We start from the raw sequence: 17536 nt of genomic DNA, 5'->3' as shown, positions 1-17536 counted from the left end.
CTGATGAGCAGGCTGTTGGGCGCTGGTTGCTGGTCTTGCAGGGGAGGCAGTGGCCGGGCATTTGAGAGCCTCATCCATGGAGTCAGGCAGCCTCAGGCTCTGCCACTTACTAGCCCTTGGGCAAAACGCTTCAGACCTCTCTAAGCCTCAGTTTCCTCATCTGGAAAATGGAGATGAAAATATTGACTTTATTGCTGTGAGGGTTGAGTGGAGGATCAGGCAGCTAGATACGTGTTGGTTCCCTCCAGCTACCTTGCCTGCTGTAGCTCCCACCTGCCGCTGGGGGGCAGGACGGACCGTCTGGTGGGGGAGGACCCTCTTCTCTTCCTTATTACCTGGTGGAGGGCTTGGTGGAAGGGGCAGGAATGGAGGCGGGGGTGAGAAAATGGTCCTGAGGAGGCCCAGGGCAGTGAGGAGGTGGCTTAGGCGGCCCCCCACCTCCAGCCGGGAGCTGCTTCCTCCTGCGTGAACAGCAGACCTGCCGCAGTGACCTCCCCGTAACATTCCCCCACCCACCCACCCCCGGCTCCAGGGTTCCCACGTCACCACCAGACCCTGTCTTCTGCCTCAGTGAAGTCTGGAGAGGGCAGCTATCACCTCAGCAGAGTGTCCCTCCCTAGACGTCCGGGCCACGGACCCTTCCCCTCATTCAAGTCCCCCTCTGTCCTCCAGGCAGTGGGGCGTCGCAGCCTCGGGCCCCAGCTCTCCAAGTAACCAGAGCTGTGATCTCCTGCAGGTGGAGGACATCACCGCCAGCCATGAGGCTGCGCTCCTAGAGATGGAGAACAGCCACACGCTCACCCTCGCGATCCTGCAAGATGACCACGAGCACAAGGTCCAAGGTAGCTGACCTTGGGGGTGTGTGTGTGTGTGTGGCCAGCGGGGCCGGGTGTGTGCACCCACTTCTCCCGCTGCAGACACAAGGGGCCTCCCTTCACCTCCCCCTCCTCTATCCTTTCTCCCTTCCTCTTCGTCCTAGTATGTCCTTTGTGTTGCTTCTTGTGTTAAGAAAACACCAAAATCCAGGGCCTGAGTAACTCCTTTCCTCTGAAGCTGATCCTCTCAACCCTGAAGTCTAGACTCCCCAAGGAGCCATGGTCCTACCCCATGGTGTGGGGCAGCTGGTCTGGGGTACAGCCTCAACTTGTTAAAGCTCAGGTGAGTGAGTAAGTGAAGTCGCTCAGTCGTGTCCGACTCTGCGACCCCATGGACTGTAGCCCACCAGGCCCCTCCCTCCATGGGATTCTCCAGGCAAGAGTACTGGAGTGGGTTGCCATTTCCTTCTCCAGGGAATCATCCCGACCCAGGGATCAAACCCGGGTCTCCCACGCCAACAGGGAAACCCGAAGGTGATTCCAATGGGCGGCCAAGCTTGAGAACCACCATTTTCAAGTAGGTGTAGAAATCCTGGGCTTTGTCTTGTGTGGTGGCCTTGCAATGGTCAGGACCACTCCAGCCTCTGATGAGGCCTGGCTGACTACACTGGGCACTCAGACCACATTCACCATGGGCAGAAGTGGACTCTCGGGATCTTGCTTTTTTACGATTTTTTTGTAACTTTGAATTGTCTTTGGGTACCTAGGATTTTATTGGGTTGGCCAGAAAGTTCCTTTGGGTATTTCCTTACAACGTCACAGAAAAACCCAAACCAGCTTTTTTGGCCAACCCAATAAGTCGGTCATTAACAACAGTAACAGTGTTTAGTAAGTAGAGCTGAGATTTTTGACTCTGTGAAAGAAGCTTTTTACACATTCACATGCGTATACATTCAGTTCAGTTCATTTCAATTCAGTTGCTCAGTCGTGTCTGACTCTTTGCGACCCCATGAATCGCAGCACGCCAGGCCTCCCTGTCCATCACCAACTCCCGGAGTTCACTCAAACTCACGTCCATCGAGTTGGTGATGCCATCCAGCCATCTCATCCTCTGTCGTCCCCTTCTCCTCCTGCCCCCAATCCCTCCCAGCATCAGAGTTTTTTCCAATGAGTCAACTCTTCGCATGAGGTGGCCAAAGTACTGGAGTTTCAGCTTTAGCATCATTCCTTCCAAAGAAATCCCAGGGCTGACCTCCTTTAGAATGGACTGGTTGGATCTCCTTGCAGTCCAAGGGACTCTCAAGAGTCTTCTCCAACACCACAGTTTAAAAGCATCAATTCCTCGGCGCTCAGCTTTCTTCACAGTCCAACTCTCACATCCATACATGACCACTGGAAAAACCATAGCCTTGACTAGACGGACCTTTGTTGGCAAAGTAACGTCTCTGCTTTTGAATATACTATCTAGGTTGGTCATAACTTTCCTTCCAAGGAATAAGTGTCTTTTAATTTCATGGCTGCAGTCACCATCTGCAGTGATTTTGGAGCCCAAAAAAATACAGTTTAACGCTGTTTCCACTGTTTCCCCATCTATTTCCCATGAAGTGATGGGACCAGATGCCATGATCTTCGTTTTCTGAATGTTGAGCTTTAAGCCAACTTTTTGAGTCTCCTCTTTCACTTTCATCAAGAGGCTTTTTAGTTCCTCTTCACTTTCTGCCATAAGGGTGGTATCATCTGCATATCTAAGGTTATTGATATTTCTCCCAGCAATCTTGATTCCATCTTGTGCTTCTTCCAGCCCAGCCTTTCTCATGATGTACTCTGCATAGAAGTTAAATAAGCAGGGTGACAATATACAGCCTTGACGTACTCCTTTTCCTATTTGGAACCAGTCTGTTGTTCCATGTCCAGTTCTAACTGTTGCTTGTGACCTGCATATAGGTTTCTAAAGAGGCAGGTCAGGTGGTCTGGTTATCCCCTCTCTTTCAGAATTTTCCACAGTTTATTGTGATCCACGCAGTCAAAGGCTTTGGCATAGTCAATAAAGCAGAAATAGATGTTTTTCTGGAACTCTCTTGCTTTTTCAATGATCCAGTGGATGTTGGCAATTTAATCTCTGGTTCCTCTGGCTTTTCTAAAACCAGCTTGAACATTTGGAAGTTCACGGTTCACGTATTGCTGAAGCCTGGCTTGGAGAATTTTGAGCATAACTTTACTAGCGTGTGAGATGAGTGCAATTGTGCAGTAGTTTGAGCATTCTTTGGCATTGCCTTTCTTTGGAATTGGAATGAAAACATTACTATCTGTAGTAATGCATTTTTTAATATAAATTTATTTATTTTAATTGGAGGCTAATTACTTTACAATATTGTATTGGTTTTGCCATACATCAACATGAATCTGCCACAGGGGGACACGTGTTCCCAATCCTGAACCCCCCTCCCACCTCTCTCCCCATACCATCCCTCTGGGTCATTCCAGTGCACCAGCCCCGAGCTTCCTGTATCCTGCATCGAACCTGGACTGGTGATTTGTCTCATTTATGATATTATACATTTTCAATGCCATTCTCCCAAATCATCCCACCCTTGCCCTCTCCCACAGAGTCCAAAAGACTCTTCTGTACATCTGTGTCTCTTTTGCTGTCTTGCATACAGGGTTATCATTACCATCTTTCTAAATTCCATATATATGCATTAGTATACTGTATTGGTGTTTTTCTTTCTGGCTTACTTCACTCTGTATAATAGGCTCCAGTTTCATCCACCTCATTAGAACTGATTCAAATGTATTCTTTTTAATGGCTGAGTAATACGCCATTGTGTATATGTACCACAGCTTTCTTATCCATTCATCTGCTGATGGACATCTAGGTTGCTTCCATGTCCTGGCTATTATAAACAGTGCTGTGATGAACATTGGGGTACATGTGTCTCTTTCCCTTCTGGTTTCCTCAGTGTGTATGCCCAGCAGTGGGATTGCTGGATCATAAGGAAGTTCTATTTCCAGTTTTTTAAGGAATCTCCACACTGTTCTCCATAGTGGCTGTGCTAGTTTGCATTCCCACCAACAGTGTAAGAGGGTTCCCTTTTCTCCACACCCTCTCCAGCATTTATTGCTTGTAGACTTTTGGATTGTAGCCATTCTGACTGGCGTGAAATGGTACCTCATTGTGGTTTTGATTTGCATTTCTCTGATGAGTGATGTTGAGCATCTTTTCATGTGTTTGTTAGCCATCTGTATGTCTTCTTTGGAGAAATGTCTGTTTAGTTCTTTGGCCCATTTTTTGATTGGGTCATTTATTTTTCTGGAATTGAGCTGCAGGAGTTTCTTGTTTATTTTTGAGATTAATTTTTTGTCAGTTGCTTCATTTGCTATTATTTTCTCCCATTCTGAAGGCTGTCTTTTCACCTTGCTTATAGTTTCCTTTGTTGTGCAGAAGCTTTTAATTTTAATTAGGTCCCATTTGTTTATTTTTGCTTTTATTTCCAGTATTCTGGGAGGTGGGTCATAGAGGATCCTGCTGTGATTTATGTCGGAGAGTGTTTTGTCTATGTTCTCCTCTAGGAGTTTTATAGTTTCTGGTCTTTTGTTTAGATCTTTAATCCATTTTGAGTTTATTTTTGTCTATGGTGTTAGAAAGTGTTTTACATTACTACAGATAGTAAGCATATACATTACTATCTGTAATTTTTTTTTTCAATTTTCCCTCTCCTTTTTTTCTCTCTCCAGTCAGCTGGTTGCTAAATTAGATGGAAAATAATTAATGTAAGAATAGATTAATACATTTTTTAATGCCAGAATTTTTTAATGTGTAATTTTTGTAGTTGCAAAGGCCTCTGTTAGCAATATAAAACCAAAATATAGTAATAAAAAGGCTGATACATTCAACTAAATAAAAATTGTTATAAAAATATAAACAACTTCAAAAGGCAAACTACAATTAGAAAATATTTTCTGCATCTATACAGCAAAGGACAAATTCTCTTAATATATCAGTTCAGTTGCTCAGTCATGTCCAACTCTGTGACCCCATGGACTGTAGCACGCCAGGCCTCCCTGTCCATCACCAGCTCCCGGAGTTCACTCAAACTCATGTCCATTGAGTCAGTGATGCCATCAAGCCATCTCATCCTCTGTCGTCCCTTTCTCCTCCCTCCTTCAATCTTTCCCAGCATCAGGGTCTTTTCAAATGAGTCAGTTCTTCACATCAGGTGGCCAAATGGGAGCGGGAGTCAGGATGGGGAACACTGTACACCCATAGCTGATTCATGTCAATGTATGGCAAAACCCACTACAATATTGTAAAGTAATTAGCCTCCAATTAAAATTAATTAATTTAAAAAAAATTAAAGATGCTTGCTTCTTGGAAGAAAAGTTATGACCAACCTAAACAGCATATTAAAAAGCAGAGACATTACTTTGCCAACAAAGGTCCGTCTAGTCAAGGCTATGGTTTTTCCTGTGGTCATGTATGGATGTGAGAGTTGGACTGTAAAGAAAGCTGAGCACTGAAGAATTGATGCTTTTGAACTGTGGTGTTGGAGAAGACTCTTGAGAGTCCCTTGGACTGCAAGGAGATCCAACTAGTCCATCCTAAAGGAAATCAGTCCTCAATATTCATTGGAAGGACTGATGGTGAAGCTTAATACGTTTTACGAATCAGAGTATTAGAGTTTTAAAATCATTTTTAAAATGTTCTTTGTCAGTAATGAGCCACACTGTGTTAGCGGTCAGTGCTCATGTGGTTGCCTCCTCAAGCTCTAGCCCCACCACCTCTGGGGACTCTTGATGCATTGAAGAGTCCAAGCTGGAGGCAAGGAGAGGACAGGAGAGGAATTTCCTGAGAACCAATTTAATGTATTACCTGTGTCCTGAGAGCACATCTCATGCTTAGAGTACCAGTTCCCATCCTTGGATGAACACTGGAACCACCTGTTTTTTTTGTTTGTTTTTTTTTTTTTAAGTACTGATGTGTAGATCCCATTACAGACATTCCAGTTCGATTGCTCTGGGGATGAGGTCCAGACATCAGGGTTTTTTTTTAAAGCTGCCCAGGTGATTCTAATATGTAGAAAAATCTGAGAATCACTTAGAGCATCGTGTTAAGTATGGGACGGAGTGCCATGACCTCGGAATAATGAAGTACATCATGGGTACATAGATAGTTGCCATGGTTATGCTGTCTCCAGGATAGATGCTGACTTTAATTTGCTGGTGAGGTACTGGGATCTCCTGAAAATGGCCTAAAGCCCATCACCGTGCTGTAGGAAAATGGTCCCAGAAGAGGGGACAGGAATGGAAATGTTACATTGAGCGTTGCCTTTTGTTTGTGGATTTCATGTAAACAGACCTGGTAGATTTTTCTGATTAATTAAGTCTCACCTAGACACCACATCCAGGGACTTTGAATTATATATAATGTGCAGACAATGCAGGCATATGTAACGGTAACGAAAATATTCATTATTATGGTTGATGCACTCAGTGGCTATTAACAGTAATCATTTAGACAGAGGCACGTAGACCAGAAGGCCACATGGTTTTATGGCAATGAACTAATCATAAATTTTTCTTTTTTCCCTCCAAATGTAAACTTCAGCTGTAACAACTGGATTTCTTAGAGAGCTTCACCATCATTAGTTAAAAGACCTAGGTCAACGGGAACCACAGAATTTTTCCTAATTGCAGCTCATGCCAGCCAGGAAGATTATTATTGGTCTCCAGTACTCTCCTGTGCTAAAGCATATGATACAGGCTGATTAATGAGACCTTTCTTCCCTCCAGTTATAACTGGAAAACAAATTGCTTCTGTAGCTAGAATGAGACGGGCTTCATCCAGCTAATAAGACCATTCCCATCTGGAGAAAAATAGAATCCATTTGCTTAATAATTCTCACATAACATCTCTTCTGCCTAACTTGCAAATTATTACTGGAATGTCACTTTTCACAGAATAAAATTGTCCCAAACACTCCAAGAGGATTCCATCCAGTGAGTCCTTCATTCTGCCTGAATGTCTCAACGTTGACTCTCTGCTCAAGCAAACCCTAGCAATCTGTGGTTTCCAGAGTGTGGTCCAGAAGCCACCAAGGGGACCTTGCAAGCACCGCACTGGTCCCATTCACCTGTCCATTCTGCAGCAAGCCACACGCTGCTGTCCTTGGAAGACTCCCTCCTTCAACCTGAAAAGTGATCCTGGGAGGGAAGAAAGTGGAGATTTAACATTAATCACTCAGTGGTTTTACCATCAGGAAGAGTTGGAAAATCAATGAGTGTTGTGAATGGAGAAGCTGATTCGGCTAGGGTGGTGGTCGAGCTGCGTGTAAAGGGAGTGTGTGTGTAGCCGGCTCTGCTTGCTTCCCTCCTTCCTTTCTTTCCTCCTCCTCTCTCTCTTTCTTCTTTTTCCCTCCTATCCTCTCTCCCTCTCTCCTAAACAACATCACGTGCAATTTCAAACTAATGGAGAGATCTCTTTTGGCTTAAGTCTGCTATATACTGGTGTCCGCTAGTCACTTCTGTCACCAGTCTTCCTCTGGCAAAAGAATCTTGTTTGACCCCTTTTCCAGAGAAAGATCAGCTTAACAATTTGATGTCTCCTCTGCAGAACTGATATCGACCCACGAGCTTGAAAAGAAAGAATTAGAAGAAAACTTTGAAAAGCTGCGGCTGTCATTACAGGTTAGTATTTCCTAACTCTGACTTTCAGGCAATGGCAGCAGACATCTCTTCCTGACAGTTCTTCCTGTCTGCAGGCATTTATGTGGCACCTGCTGTGTACTGGATCCTGCACTAAGCAGTGGAATATGGGGGATAAATAAGACCTAACTCCCTGCCCTTAAGGAGTTTTCTGTCTGCTCAGAGCTCATCCTTGCACAGAATGGATAATACCATTGGTGCCACGGACTGCTCCCCATGTGCTATGGTCAGAGCCATGTTTAGGGGAGGGAGAGGATTGGGGGCAGGGTATTCTAGGCAGGAGGAATGGGGTAAGAAGATTCATTCAGGGTAGAAGACACAGCAGATGCTCTGGGCATTGTTAAAGCAACTTCGATACCCTGGAGACAAAAGCTTCTTGCTTTGGGGCATCCCACTTCCAACCTACACAAAGCATGGGTCTCAGGTGCCAGGGGTGTTACCTGGCTTCCTTCTGGCCTTGAGGGGAGACTGACAGGCCTCTCAAATCACTTGCCTGCCTCTCCCTCCGGCCTGCCAGAGATGCCCACCCCCACCCCCCACCCCCTGGCCAACTTCTTCTGTGAAAAGCTGTTGACTGTCCCCAGGCCTAGGGAAGGGCTGTCGGAGAAGCCAGGGGGAGGTTGGTGGCCCTGCCTCCGTTGGCAGCTGTGGGTGTCCCAGTCCTAGAAAGATTACCTTTGAAATATTAGGGACACTCACATTTGGAGGTTTGGAAGGCGAAGACCATAACTCAAACAGAAAGGCGGGAATTTTGCTTTTTGGATGGCTCACTTTCCCCAGGCAGTGTTTCTTACACAGTGTCTGCCCTGCCAAGCAGAAAATCTAGGATTATGGAGTGTCACACTATTGAGTGGACTTTGCAAAAAATTTTAAATGCAGCTGCTTGCTGCATGCCCACCCCCGATCCATCGATCCATCAGTGGGCCCGCATATGCCCCCATACCCCTCATGTGGCTTATCCTTGGCAGGTTTACCCCAAACTGCCTTCTTTGTGTCCCCTACGTTCCACACTGTGCTAAGTCATTTCAGTTGTGTCTGACTCTTTGTGACCCCATGAACTGTAGCCTGCCAGACTCCTCTATCCACGGGATTCTCCAGGCAAGAATACTGGAGTGGGTTGCCTTGTGCCCCTCCAGGGGATCTTCCCCACCCAGGGATCTAACCCGCGTCTCTTATATCTCCTGCATTAGCAGGTGGGTTCTTTACCACTAGCGCCACTTGGGAAGCCATTCCACACCACCCAGATACATTACCCTAAGGAACACAAACCAGGAATGTAACAGCAGTACTGTAATGTATCAAAACCCCACAATAGTCCAAAACCAAAAGAAAGAGTTTTGTTTCATCAGTGAGTCTTCACTTTGCCACGTCACACAGTCATGAACCGTGCACATTTTAGTGGTGACTCACCGGCAGAACCCATTTGAGCTGGAGACTTTCAGGTAGCAGGTGGGTGCAGCTGCTTAAACCAATTTCCTTGGGCTAATGGCTACTAGAGAAACAGGTTTGAGTTAAAAGATTTGAGTTTGGGGCTTAAATCCCACTGTATCTCCTCTTAATAGATTTTAAATCATGGACAGTTACATAAGCTGTAAACATTAGTTTACTCATCTGTAAAATGGGGATAATACCAGTTCCTTCCTCAAGATATGAGCAGCTTAAGGGAAATAAATGTGTTGTTAACAAAGAAAACTAATCAATAGTCAATCTAAGAAAGAAATGGATAATTTTATTCAAGCCAACCTGAGGATGAGAACCCAGGAGACAATATTCATGTGGAATACAGTCATATACAATGGAATACTATTCAGCCCTGAAAAGGAATGAATTTTACCATTTGCAGCAACATGGATGAACTTGAAGGGTGTTATGCTCAAAGTGAAATAAGTCAGGCAGAGGAGGACAAATACTGTATGATATCACTTAGATGTGGAATCTAAAAAATACAACAAATTAGTGAATATCACCAAAGAAACAGAGTCTTAGGTATAAAGAACAAGTTAGTGGTTAGCAGTGGTGGGGAGGGGCCACATGGAGGCAGGGAGACAGAGTATAAGACAGTCTCAAGGATGTATTGTACAACATGGGGAGGATAGCCAGTATTTTTTAATAATTGTAAAATGGAAAGTAATCTTTCAAAATTGTATCTAAATTTTTTTTTATTTAAACAAAGACAAAAATCCCTGAGATTGTCCCACCTGTTATAGGTCAATGCATAGTTGTATAAATTTTTGAAATAAAAGATCTAGCATCAAAGTCAGAGAAGGCAATGGCACCCCACTCCAGTACTCTTGCCTGGAAAATCCCATGGACGGAGGAGCCTGGTAGGCTGCAGTCCATGGGGTCGCTAAGAGTCAGACACGACTGAGCGACTTCACTTTCACTTTTCACTTTCATGCACTGGAGAAGGAAATGGCAACCCACTCCAGTGTTCTTGCCTGGAGAATCCCAGGGACGGTGGAGCCTGGTGGCCGTCTCTGGGGTCGCACAGAGTCGGACACGACTGAAGTGACTTAGCATAGCATAGCATAGCATCAAAGTAACACATTGTCAGTGTACATGGTCCAACAGGGTGAGCAGCAGGTCACTATGACACCTTAAAGGATTGAGAAAGGAATCTTATCTCCTAAGGAGTTACCTTGCTGGCACCTGGAAAATGTACTTTTTTTTTTTTTTTTTCTGGTGAGCAGGCATCCCTGTGTCTTCTAAGGGGATCCAATTAATGCATAATGCAGGTACCCAATGCACACTGAAGAGGGGTAGTGGCCCAGATGGGCAGAGATGGTATTTTATGTTTAAAATTTTTCTGGTCATGCCTTAAAAATAAATACATTTCATCATGTGTAAGGTGTATAGAGCACTAGGCAACAGCTACTTCTTTATAATAGTTCCAGGCAATGTCACATGTATCATCATCATTATGGTACCATAGTAATGACATAGGAGGCAGAATCCTTCAGGACCTGTTGTCACCGTGTTTAGTGGGGTTGGCGGGGGGGGGGGCGGGTGTGCTCGGGGCTCGGGCAGAGCAAGGAGTCAGGGTCAGTTTGACAGCTTCTGGCTTGAACTTTACAAATACAGAGAGTTCTTCTTTGAGATGGATTAATTGTCCTTCTTGAAGTCTGGGCCAGGGGTTGCGGCTAGAGGCCAGACTAGACACCTCTCTGCTGATGGTTTGCCTCTGTGAGGTTGGTTATTGAATTACTAAATGCCCCCCTTGCTGCAGGCTTCTTGTTGGGGCAGAAGCGAGACGGCATTCCCGTCTCAGAGTCAGGTCACCTGCTTTGGGCACCCCCCGCCCCCCACACTTTCTGTGCAGCAGCAACATTCACCTGTCAGTGTCTTGTGGTCCGTTCTGGACAAGGCACCAAGGTGGGGAGACAGTGGGCACTTGGGGGCCTCTCCCCCTGGCATGTGATGCCCTTTTTGTGGGACCCAGTGGGGCCCCCCTGACCTCACTGCCCCGTGAGGAGCAACCCGGGCAGGGGGTGCCTCCCAGGGGCTGTGTCTGTGAGGATCGAGCTAGATGTCTCATGCGTTACCTGCAGGACCAAGTGGACACGCTGACCTTCCAGAGCCAGTCTTTGCGGGACCGAGCCCAGCGCTTCGAGGAGGCTCTGAGGAAAAACACAGAGGAGCAGCTGGAGGTACCATGAGCTCTCAGCCTCCTAGCACCCTGCAAGCCTGGTGCTCCCCCAGCATCACCCCAAAGACAGAGCCCCTGTGCTGATCTGACTCCAGAGCGACAGCGGTTGGGGCCTGCCAGGATTTTAAACATACATCCATAGGCACCTGTCCTGAGTCAGGACAGCTGTGGGTTCTCCATCTGAGTGTTATTCTTGCTGCATTTCACAGGGCTCCCCAGCCACTGTCCATGAGCCCCTGGGACAAGCTGGACCTGGAAATGCCTCTGCCTCACCCTTACCCCCACCCCAACATCTCATTCCTTCCCAACCCCAACTCCACAGGGAGGCATTGCTGAAGGTTGAAGGTTTCTTTTTCCAGAAACCCTGGCAAAATTCCTTCCCTCTATGTAGGGTTGCCAGGTGAAATCCATGACACCCAGTGAAATGTGAGATAAATGAGCTTTTTAAATACGTCTCCTACAGTACAAAAAAGTTGTTTATGTTACATTCAGACTTAATTGAACATCCTGTCATTTTATTTGTCACATCTGGCAGACTTACTCCAACAGTTCTTTTTCCACAATGCCTTTTTAAACTACTTTGCTCATTTCCTACGCAGGGTGTGGAGCGGGCGGGGCTGACCATGGGCACAGGTAGGGACCTGTACCAATCTTTGCCTGTGTGTTGAACCAAGTAGCCTGGGCGAATGTTAAAGGCCAATGTTGAATTTAGTGTTTTTGCCCACTAAGTTCCCTTGGGGGGCTGGGCTGGTAATATCCAGCCACCCCAGTATCTGACATTTCAGGGACTGATGGCCTCCCCTCTTCTGCTCCCCATGAAGCTGGATTTTTAGTCTCACTCCCAGTGGAAACTCCTGGGCATCTTTATCAGGGAGGACTGTGAGCATTCTCGCCCACCTGCCCCTTTGCTCTTGTTAAGCTTGTTAACAGAGACTAGATTTCACTGAGTTCACAACACTGGTGAATGCTGGGCTTTGCCGGGGTGCCTGGGAAACAGCTCCTTACTCTCTGCCCCTGCAGATTGCCTTGGCTCCTTATCAGCACTTGGAAGAAGACATGAAGAGTCTGAAACAGGTGTTGGAGATGAAGAATCAACAGATACATCAGCAGGAAAAGAAGATTCTTGAGCTGGAAAAGCTGGTGAGTTGCCTGTAACCCTGGGAGGCCCCCATAACTGGCGTGATATTCCCGCTGCCCTTGTGGGTGAAAGGATTAACAGTGTTTGAGGGAACACCCAGCCCTTACCTGTCCATTGCTTGCACCTGAGCAGAAAAGATCACAGATGAGGCTCCAGGCCTTGTTTTGGGAGCCAGGAGTTCAGGAATCTCAGACGTGGCCTCGTTTGTACAAGTCTAGAGCGCATCTGAGTCCCTGTCTGCATCGCCATCCATCACTGTGAACTGCTAACTTCTCCCCTCCCAGGGGAGGACGTGCAGTGAGCCTGCATCCGGGGGGCATCGCTGATGGGCACCAGGCACTGTGCAGACACTTTGTGTCTGTTCAATAATTCCGACAGCAATCCACTGAGTGGGATTCCATTGTCAAGAGTCTCCTTTTACAGATGCAGAGATGGAGGCTTAGGAAAAGGTCTTATCTCATCCAGAGCCAGTTAGTGGCCCAGCCCAGGCAGGAACCATGAGCCAGAACTCCAGGCCTCGGCTTCCACCGGGTTCTGGCTCCCAGAGAACTAGCAAAGGGCGTGCCTTTCGGGGAATAGAGCGCTCAGAGTTCACTGCCAGACCCTGTGGGTACAAGTGTTGCAACTGAGATAGTAGTCCAAAGTTAGCAGCAGGGAGGCCTGCCTCCAAAGAGATACTATCTTGATGGGAAGGTTGGCCCAAGGGACTCATATAGAGTCATTTTTTTTCTTATCATTATTTTTAAATTTTTGATACTATAGAAGGAAAATATGTGCATTATAGGTAATTATAAGATAAAAATAAGGAAATTAAAATGCCATATTTCTACCACTGTTAACACTTTCTGAAGGCTTTCCTCCATACAAGTGTACACACCCCAATAAACAGCACGTGCACACACACACACACACGCATGCACTCACACACACACACACACACAGATTTTGCATCCTGCTTCTTTTCAGTTAGCACATCTTCAACTCACCATCTCAGTAAGTGATCATCTCCTCTTAGCTTTTAAAGTTCTCTGCATGTCTCGGAAATGTCCTGGCAGCTGGTTTATCCAAACCAGGAGCTGGTCCCAGACCACCTGTTGCATTCAGTCATCATGTCTGCTCTCCTGATCTAGCACCATCCTTCTCTGGGCATCTCTAGCTGCACAGATGCTTATCCGTTAGGATGGGAGCAGATGGGGCTGTGAGTGCCCATTACAGCATCCTGGGTGATGCTGGCGTCCTGGGACCTTCCAGCAGCTTAGCTTGAAGGCCAGTGGGGCCAGCTGAAGTAGACAGAGCCCTGCCCCTCTCAGCCCTGCAGCCCTCCTCCTCCAGGCTGGACTGTCTGCATCCTTATCTGGTCAACCAGCAGCCTCTGGGTTTATCAGGCTATTTTTAGCCCTGCTCTAGGCACTCTGTGGGCATGCAAGAGTTCATTCCAGAAACCTTTCCAGGCAGGGGTGGGGGCAGGGAGAATTGATTGAATCACTTCCCATTTCCTAGGAGGGCTTCCTTGGTGGCTCAGATGATAAAGAGTCTGCCTGCAATACAGGACACCCACATAATATCCCCTGGATCGGGAAAGATCCCCTGGAGAATTAAATGGCAACCCACTCCAGTATTCTTCCCTGGGGAATTCCATGGATAGAGGAGCCTGGCAGGCTGTGGTTCACAGGTTCGCAAAGAGTTTGGACACAACTGAAGCAACCTAGCACACACATGCATAGTGAATTACATATACACAATTTATGTGTGTGCCTATATTGGATTCCTGTGTAGAATACACTTCTCATAGTGAGTGTCTCCATGCCCCTGCCATTGTCAGAGATGAGCCATGAGCACCCCCCAGGGTCCAGTTTGGCTGGTGGGTCCCCTGGTTCTCCCTATCGGGTCCTCCGCCCTGCACTGGCACCTCTGGCAGTACCTGTATGCACAGCACGACATTCTGAATTAATGGAGGGATGAAAATATCAGTAATGTGGACACTTTCCCTCCTGAGGCTCTGGGCAGCCAGGAACGTGCAGCTCAAGCCCAGCTTTGCCACGAACAGAAAATAACATCCTCCTCCATGGTGGTTATTCCTTTGAGACTTAATGCCCGCTCTCTGTCCATGTGTCCCCATGGCCTGAGACCTAGCTGAAGTCGAGCTCCATTCTAAGATGAACTGAGAAATTCTTTTTTGAAAAGACTGTGAAGAACTCCCGCGTAGGGTGGTTAAGGAAAACCACCACCCCTCCGTGCATCGGGCCGAGGCATCAGAGTGGAAGGACTGGGCTCTAGCCAGCTCTTCAGCAAGGCTCCCACGCCCGCCTCATCTTTGTTCCCAGGAAATGCATGCATGCTAAGTTGCTTCAGTTGTGTTCAAGTATTTGCAACCCCATGGACTGTGTAGCCCACCAGGCTCCTCTGTCCATGGGTTTCTCCAGGCAAGAATACTGGAATGGCTTGCCATTTCCTTCTCCAGGAGATCTTCCAGACCCAGGGATTGAACCTGGGTCTCCTACATTGCAGGCAGGTTCTTTACCACTAGCACTGCCTGGGAAGCCCCATAATTCATAATATATACCAATATATACACACAGACATATTATATACCTACATATATATAAGAAAGATATACATATATATATATATATATATATATATATATAAAAACAGTACTTTTAGAGTGCACTCTGGTATTTTTTATTCTGTTCTTTTGTTTAAAAAAGCAATGCTGGTCACATCCCTCTAGCCTGGTTTTATAGCTGATGCATTGCAAACTGCAGTTTGAAAAACACTGTTTTAGATAATCCTCCAAAACCCAGAAGCCAAGGGCACTGGTCTGTCATCTCCCCCAGGGCCTGGCTGCAGAGCTCTTGACACTGCATCTTTTATAGGCAGAAAAGAACATTATCCTGGAAGAGAAGATCCAAGTTCTCCAGCAGCAGAACGAAGACCTCAAGGCCAGGATCGACCAGAACACCGTGGTCACAAGGTAGGTGGGCCTGGGTGATGGAGCCTCGGAAGCGCGTGTCCCAGATAGAATAGCTTTGTTCCTGACCTTGGAGGGCTCTGCTTTTGTCCTCGCTCCTCCGAGCCCCAAGGCTTTCCCACGCAGGCTCTCCGCGCTCCCCACGTGGAGGAAACCGTAGAACACACTGCTCTGAGCACCCAGCCGATGCCCTGGCTCCACGGAGCACCCTCTTTGGTGGAAAGGAGTGGGGTGGGCTAAAGCGTATGGCACAACTGGCAGGGGCGGGGGCAGGAGCGGTGGGGATGGTGGAGGAGGTTTTGGAAGGGCTGCCAGCTGGGAGTTCCAGGCTAAAGAAAACAGCCATGTGAGCCAGCCGACCCTGGGCTCCAGCAGTGGGGCCCTCGACTGCTGCCCTGGCGCTCGGCCAATGGCAGAGGGGAGCTTCCCCGCCGGAGGGCAGGAGGGAGGGACCCGGCCGTGCAGCCGCTTTCATCTCCGTGCTCCTAACCTGCTCCGAGGCTCCGACTTCTGGAAGGGAGGAGCAGCAACCCGGCTGCAGTGAGGACAGAGGCACAAAACACATCGGGTTCCTTTCTACTTGGCATCCATCAGCTGCAAACATCCATGGAGCATCTGTTAGGGCCGGGCCCCAGGCTGGATGCCGAACACTGGAGGAGGGACCGCTCTGGCCCCGTCCTCCAGGGCTCCAGCTCCAGCAGGCGACCAGATGCACTGCCCAGAAGGTCACAGCGCGAGCTGACTGCTGCCAGGGAGGCCCAGGGCGAGGGCAGGCTGCGGAGGCTGATGGCACCACCGATTCCCTGGGGCTGTCCTTATCGTCATCGCCTCTTATGTCCGCCGCTCAGCACCTCCCACATCAAGCCCCTCTTGCCTCTTCTTTCATGCCTGCAGCTTCTGCTCTGTCCACTGGCCACCAGCGCCTCCCCTGACTCAGGGCAGAGGGACTGTGGGCGAAATCAGGTGTTGGCAGAGAGACTCTGGGAGAGGATTGTGTGGGTGGGACAGGTGGCGATCATGTTTCAACCCCCGGGGTCTTGGTCCCTGAGGTCCACAGGAACCCACCACCCACCCCGTTCCCTGTGCGCCCCTGGGCCTGGCCGACCTCAGGCTCAGTGTCTTGCTCTGCCATTGCTATTCTGACTGTTGCTTGTTCCCACCACACCCCCAACCCCCGTGCAGACAGCTGTCGGAGGAGAACGCTAACCTCCAGGAATACGTGGAGAAAGAAACGCAGGAGAAAAAGAGACTGAGCCGAACCAATGAAGAGCTGCTATGGAAGCTCCAAACCGGGGACCCGACCAGCCCCATTAAACTGTCCCCCACATCCCCTGTGTATCGCAGCTCCTCCTCCGGGCCCTCCTCTCCCGCCAGAGTCAGCATGACACCCAGATGACGCCACCACGCTGCGGGCCGAGCTGCGGCGCCCGGTCCACGAGGGCTCCCACCCGCGGGGAGTGGTGACCGCCACGGGCCGGCCCGCCTGGCCCCGCGCGCATGCCCAGTCGCTACGTGGCGGCCTCCCATGCGCGCATGCCCAGTCGCTGCATAGCCGCATCCCAGGCCGAGCCCTCTTCTAACCCTCGTGTGTAGGACTGTCCCGGGACGGGCACTTAGGAACGTGTAAACGGTAGTGTCTCATGTGCAAACGTTTGGCCATAGTCAGAGCCAAAAGAAGGAAATGCCAGTTGTCCTTGAGCAATGAACTTTCACTGCAGAATTTCAGGTTAGTTAACAAACAGCTCAGTTTTGACTCTCCATTGAATAATCCTTGTGTACTGCACCGGTATGTGTGTATATTTAGATACACGTATATACACATGCAGCGGTTCTGAATTGCATTTTTTATAACATGAAGTGCTGACGTATTTTGGTGACGGTCAGCAGTTTTCTAACTCGTGCCTAAGAATTATTGGGAAATGAAAATGCATTTCTATCTACCTTCCCAGGAATATTTCTACCCAAAATAGAAAAAGGAAAAAAAAAAAAAGATACAGAGAAGAAGCGCCTTTCGACCTACCACCATGTGGTACTCTGTTTAACACAAACACCAGCCATTCGTCGGTAACTACCTTTGAAACAATCAGCTTCTTAGTCAACATGACGTGAGGTCACTATTACTCCATCCACAGATTTTAATTATCGACATTCCTGTCCTGAGTGGATAAGGGGCAGCAGTGAGAAACCCTGAGGGGGATGAGCAGTTTTGCAGATGTTAACTCAAGACCAGTGGATCGCCTATAGTCTTGTAAACACAAGTTTTT

At 48.0% G+C, this 17536-nt stretch overlaps 1 protein-coding gene across 1 annotated transcript in view; it reads left to right on the top strand.

The window, feature by feature from the left end:
- Positions 1-17087, top strand: part of MTUS2 (microtubule associated scaffold protein 2) — a 383765-nt gene extending 366678 nt beyond the window's left edge. The window contains 6 exon segments of the mRNA XM_070380475.1: positions 737-842; positions 7426-7499; positions 11066-11164; positions 12184-12303; positions 15178-15275; positions 16455-17087. Coding sequence (XP_070236576.1) covers positions 737-842; positions 7426-7499; positions 11066-11164; positions 12184-12303; positions 15178-15275; positions 16455-16668 — 711 coding nt within the window. The 3' untranslated portion in view covers positions 16669-17087.
- The last annotated feature ends 449 nt before the right edge of the window (positions 17088-17536 follow it).

This window comes from Bos mutus, chromosome 12, assembly GCF_027580195.1.
Source record: "Bos mutus isolate GX-2022 chromosome 12, NWIPB_WYAK_1.1, whole genome shotgun sequence".
Classification (NCBI taxonomy): Eukaryota; Metazoa; Chordata; class Mammalia; order Artiodactyla; family Bovidae; genus Bos; species Bos mutus.
Note: the sequence above shows the minus strand (reverse complement) of the source record. Positions and strands in the feature narration are given on the sequence as shown.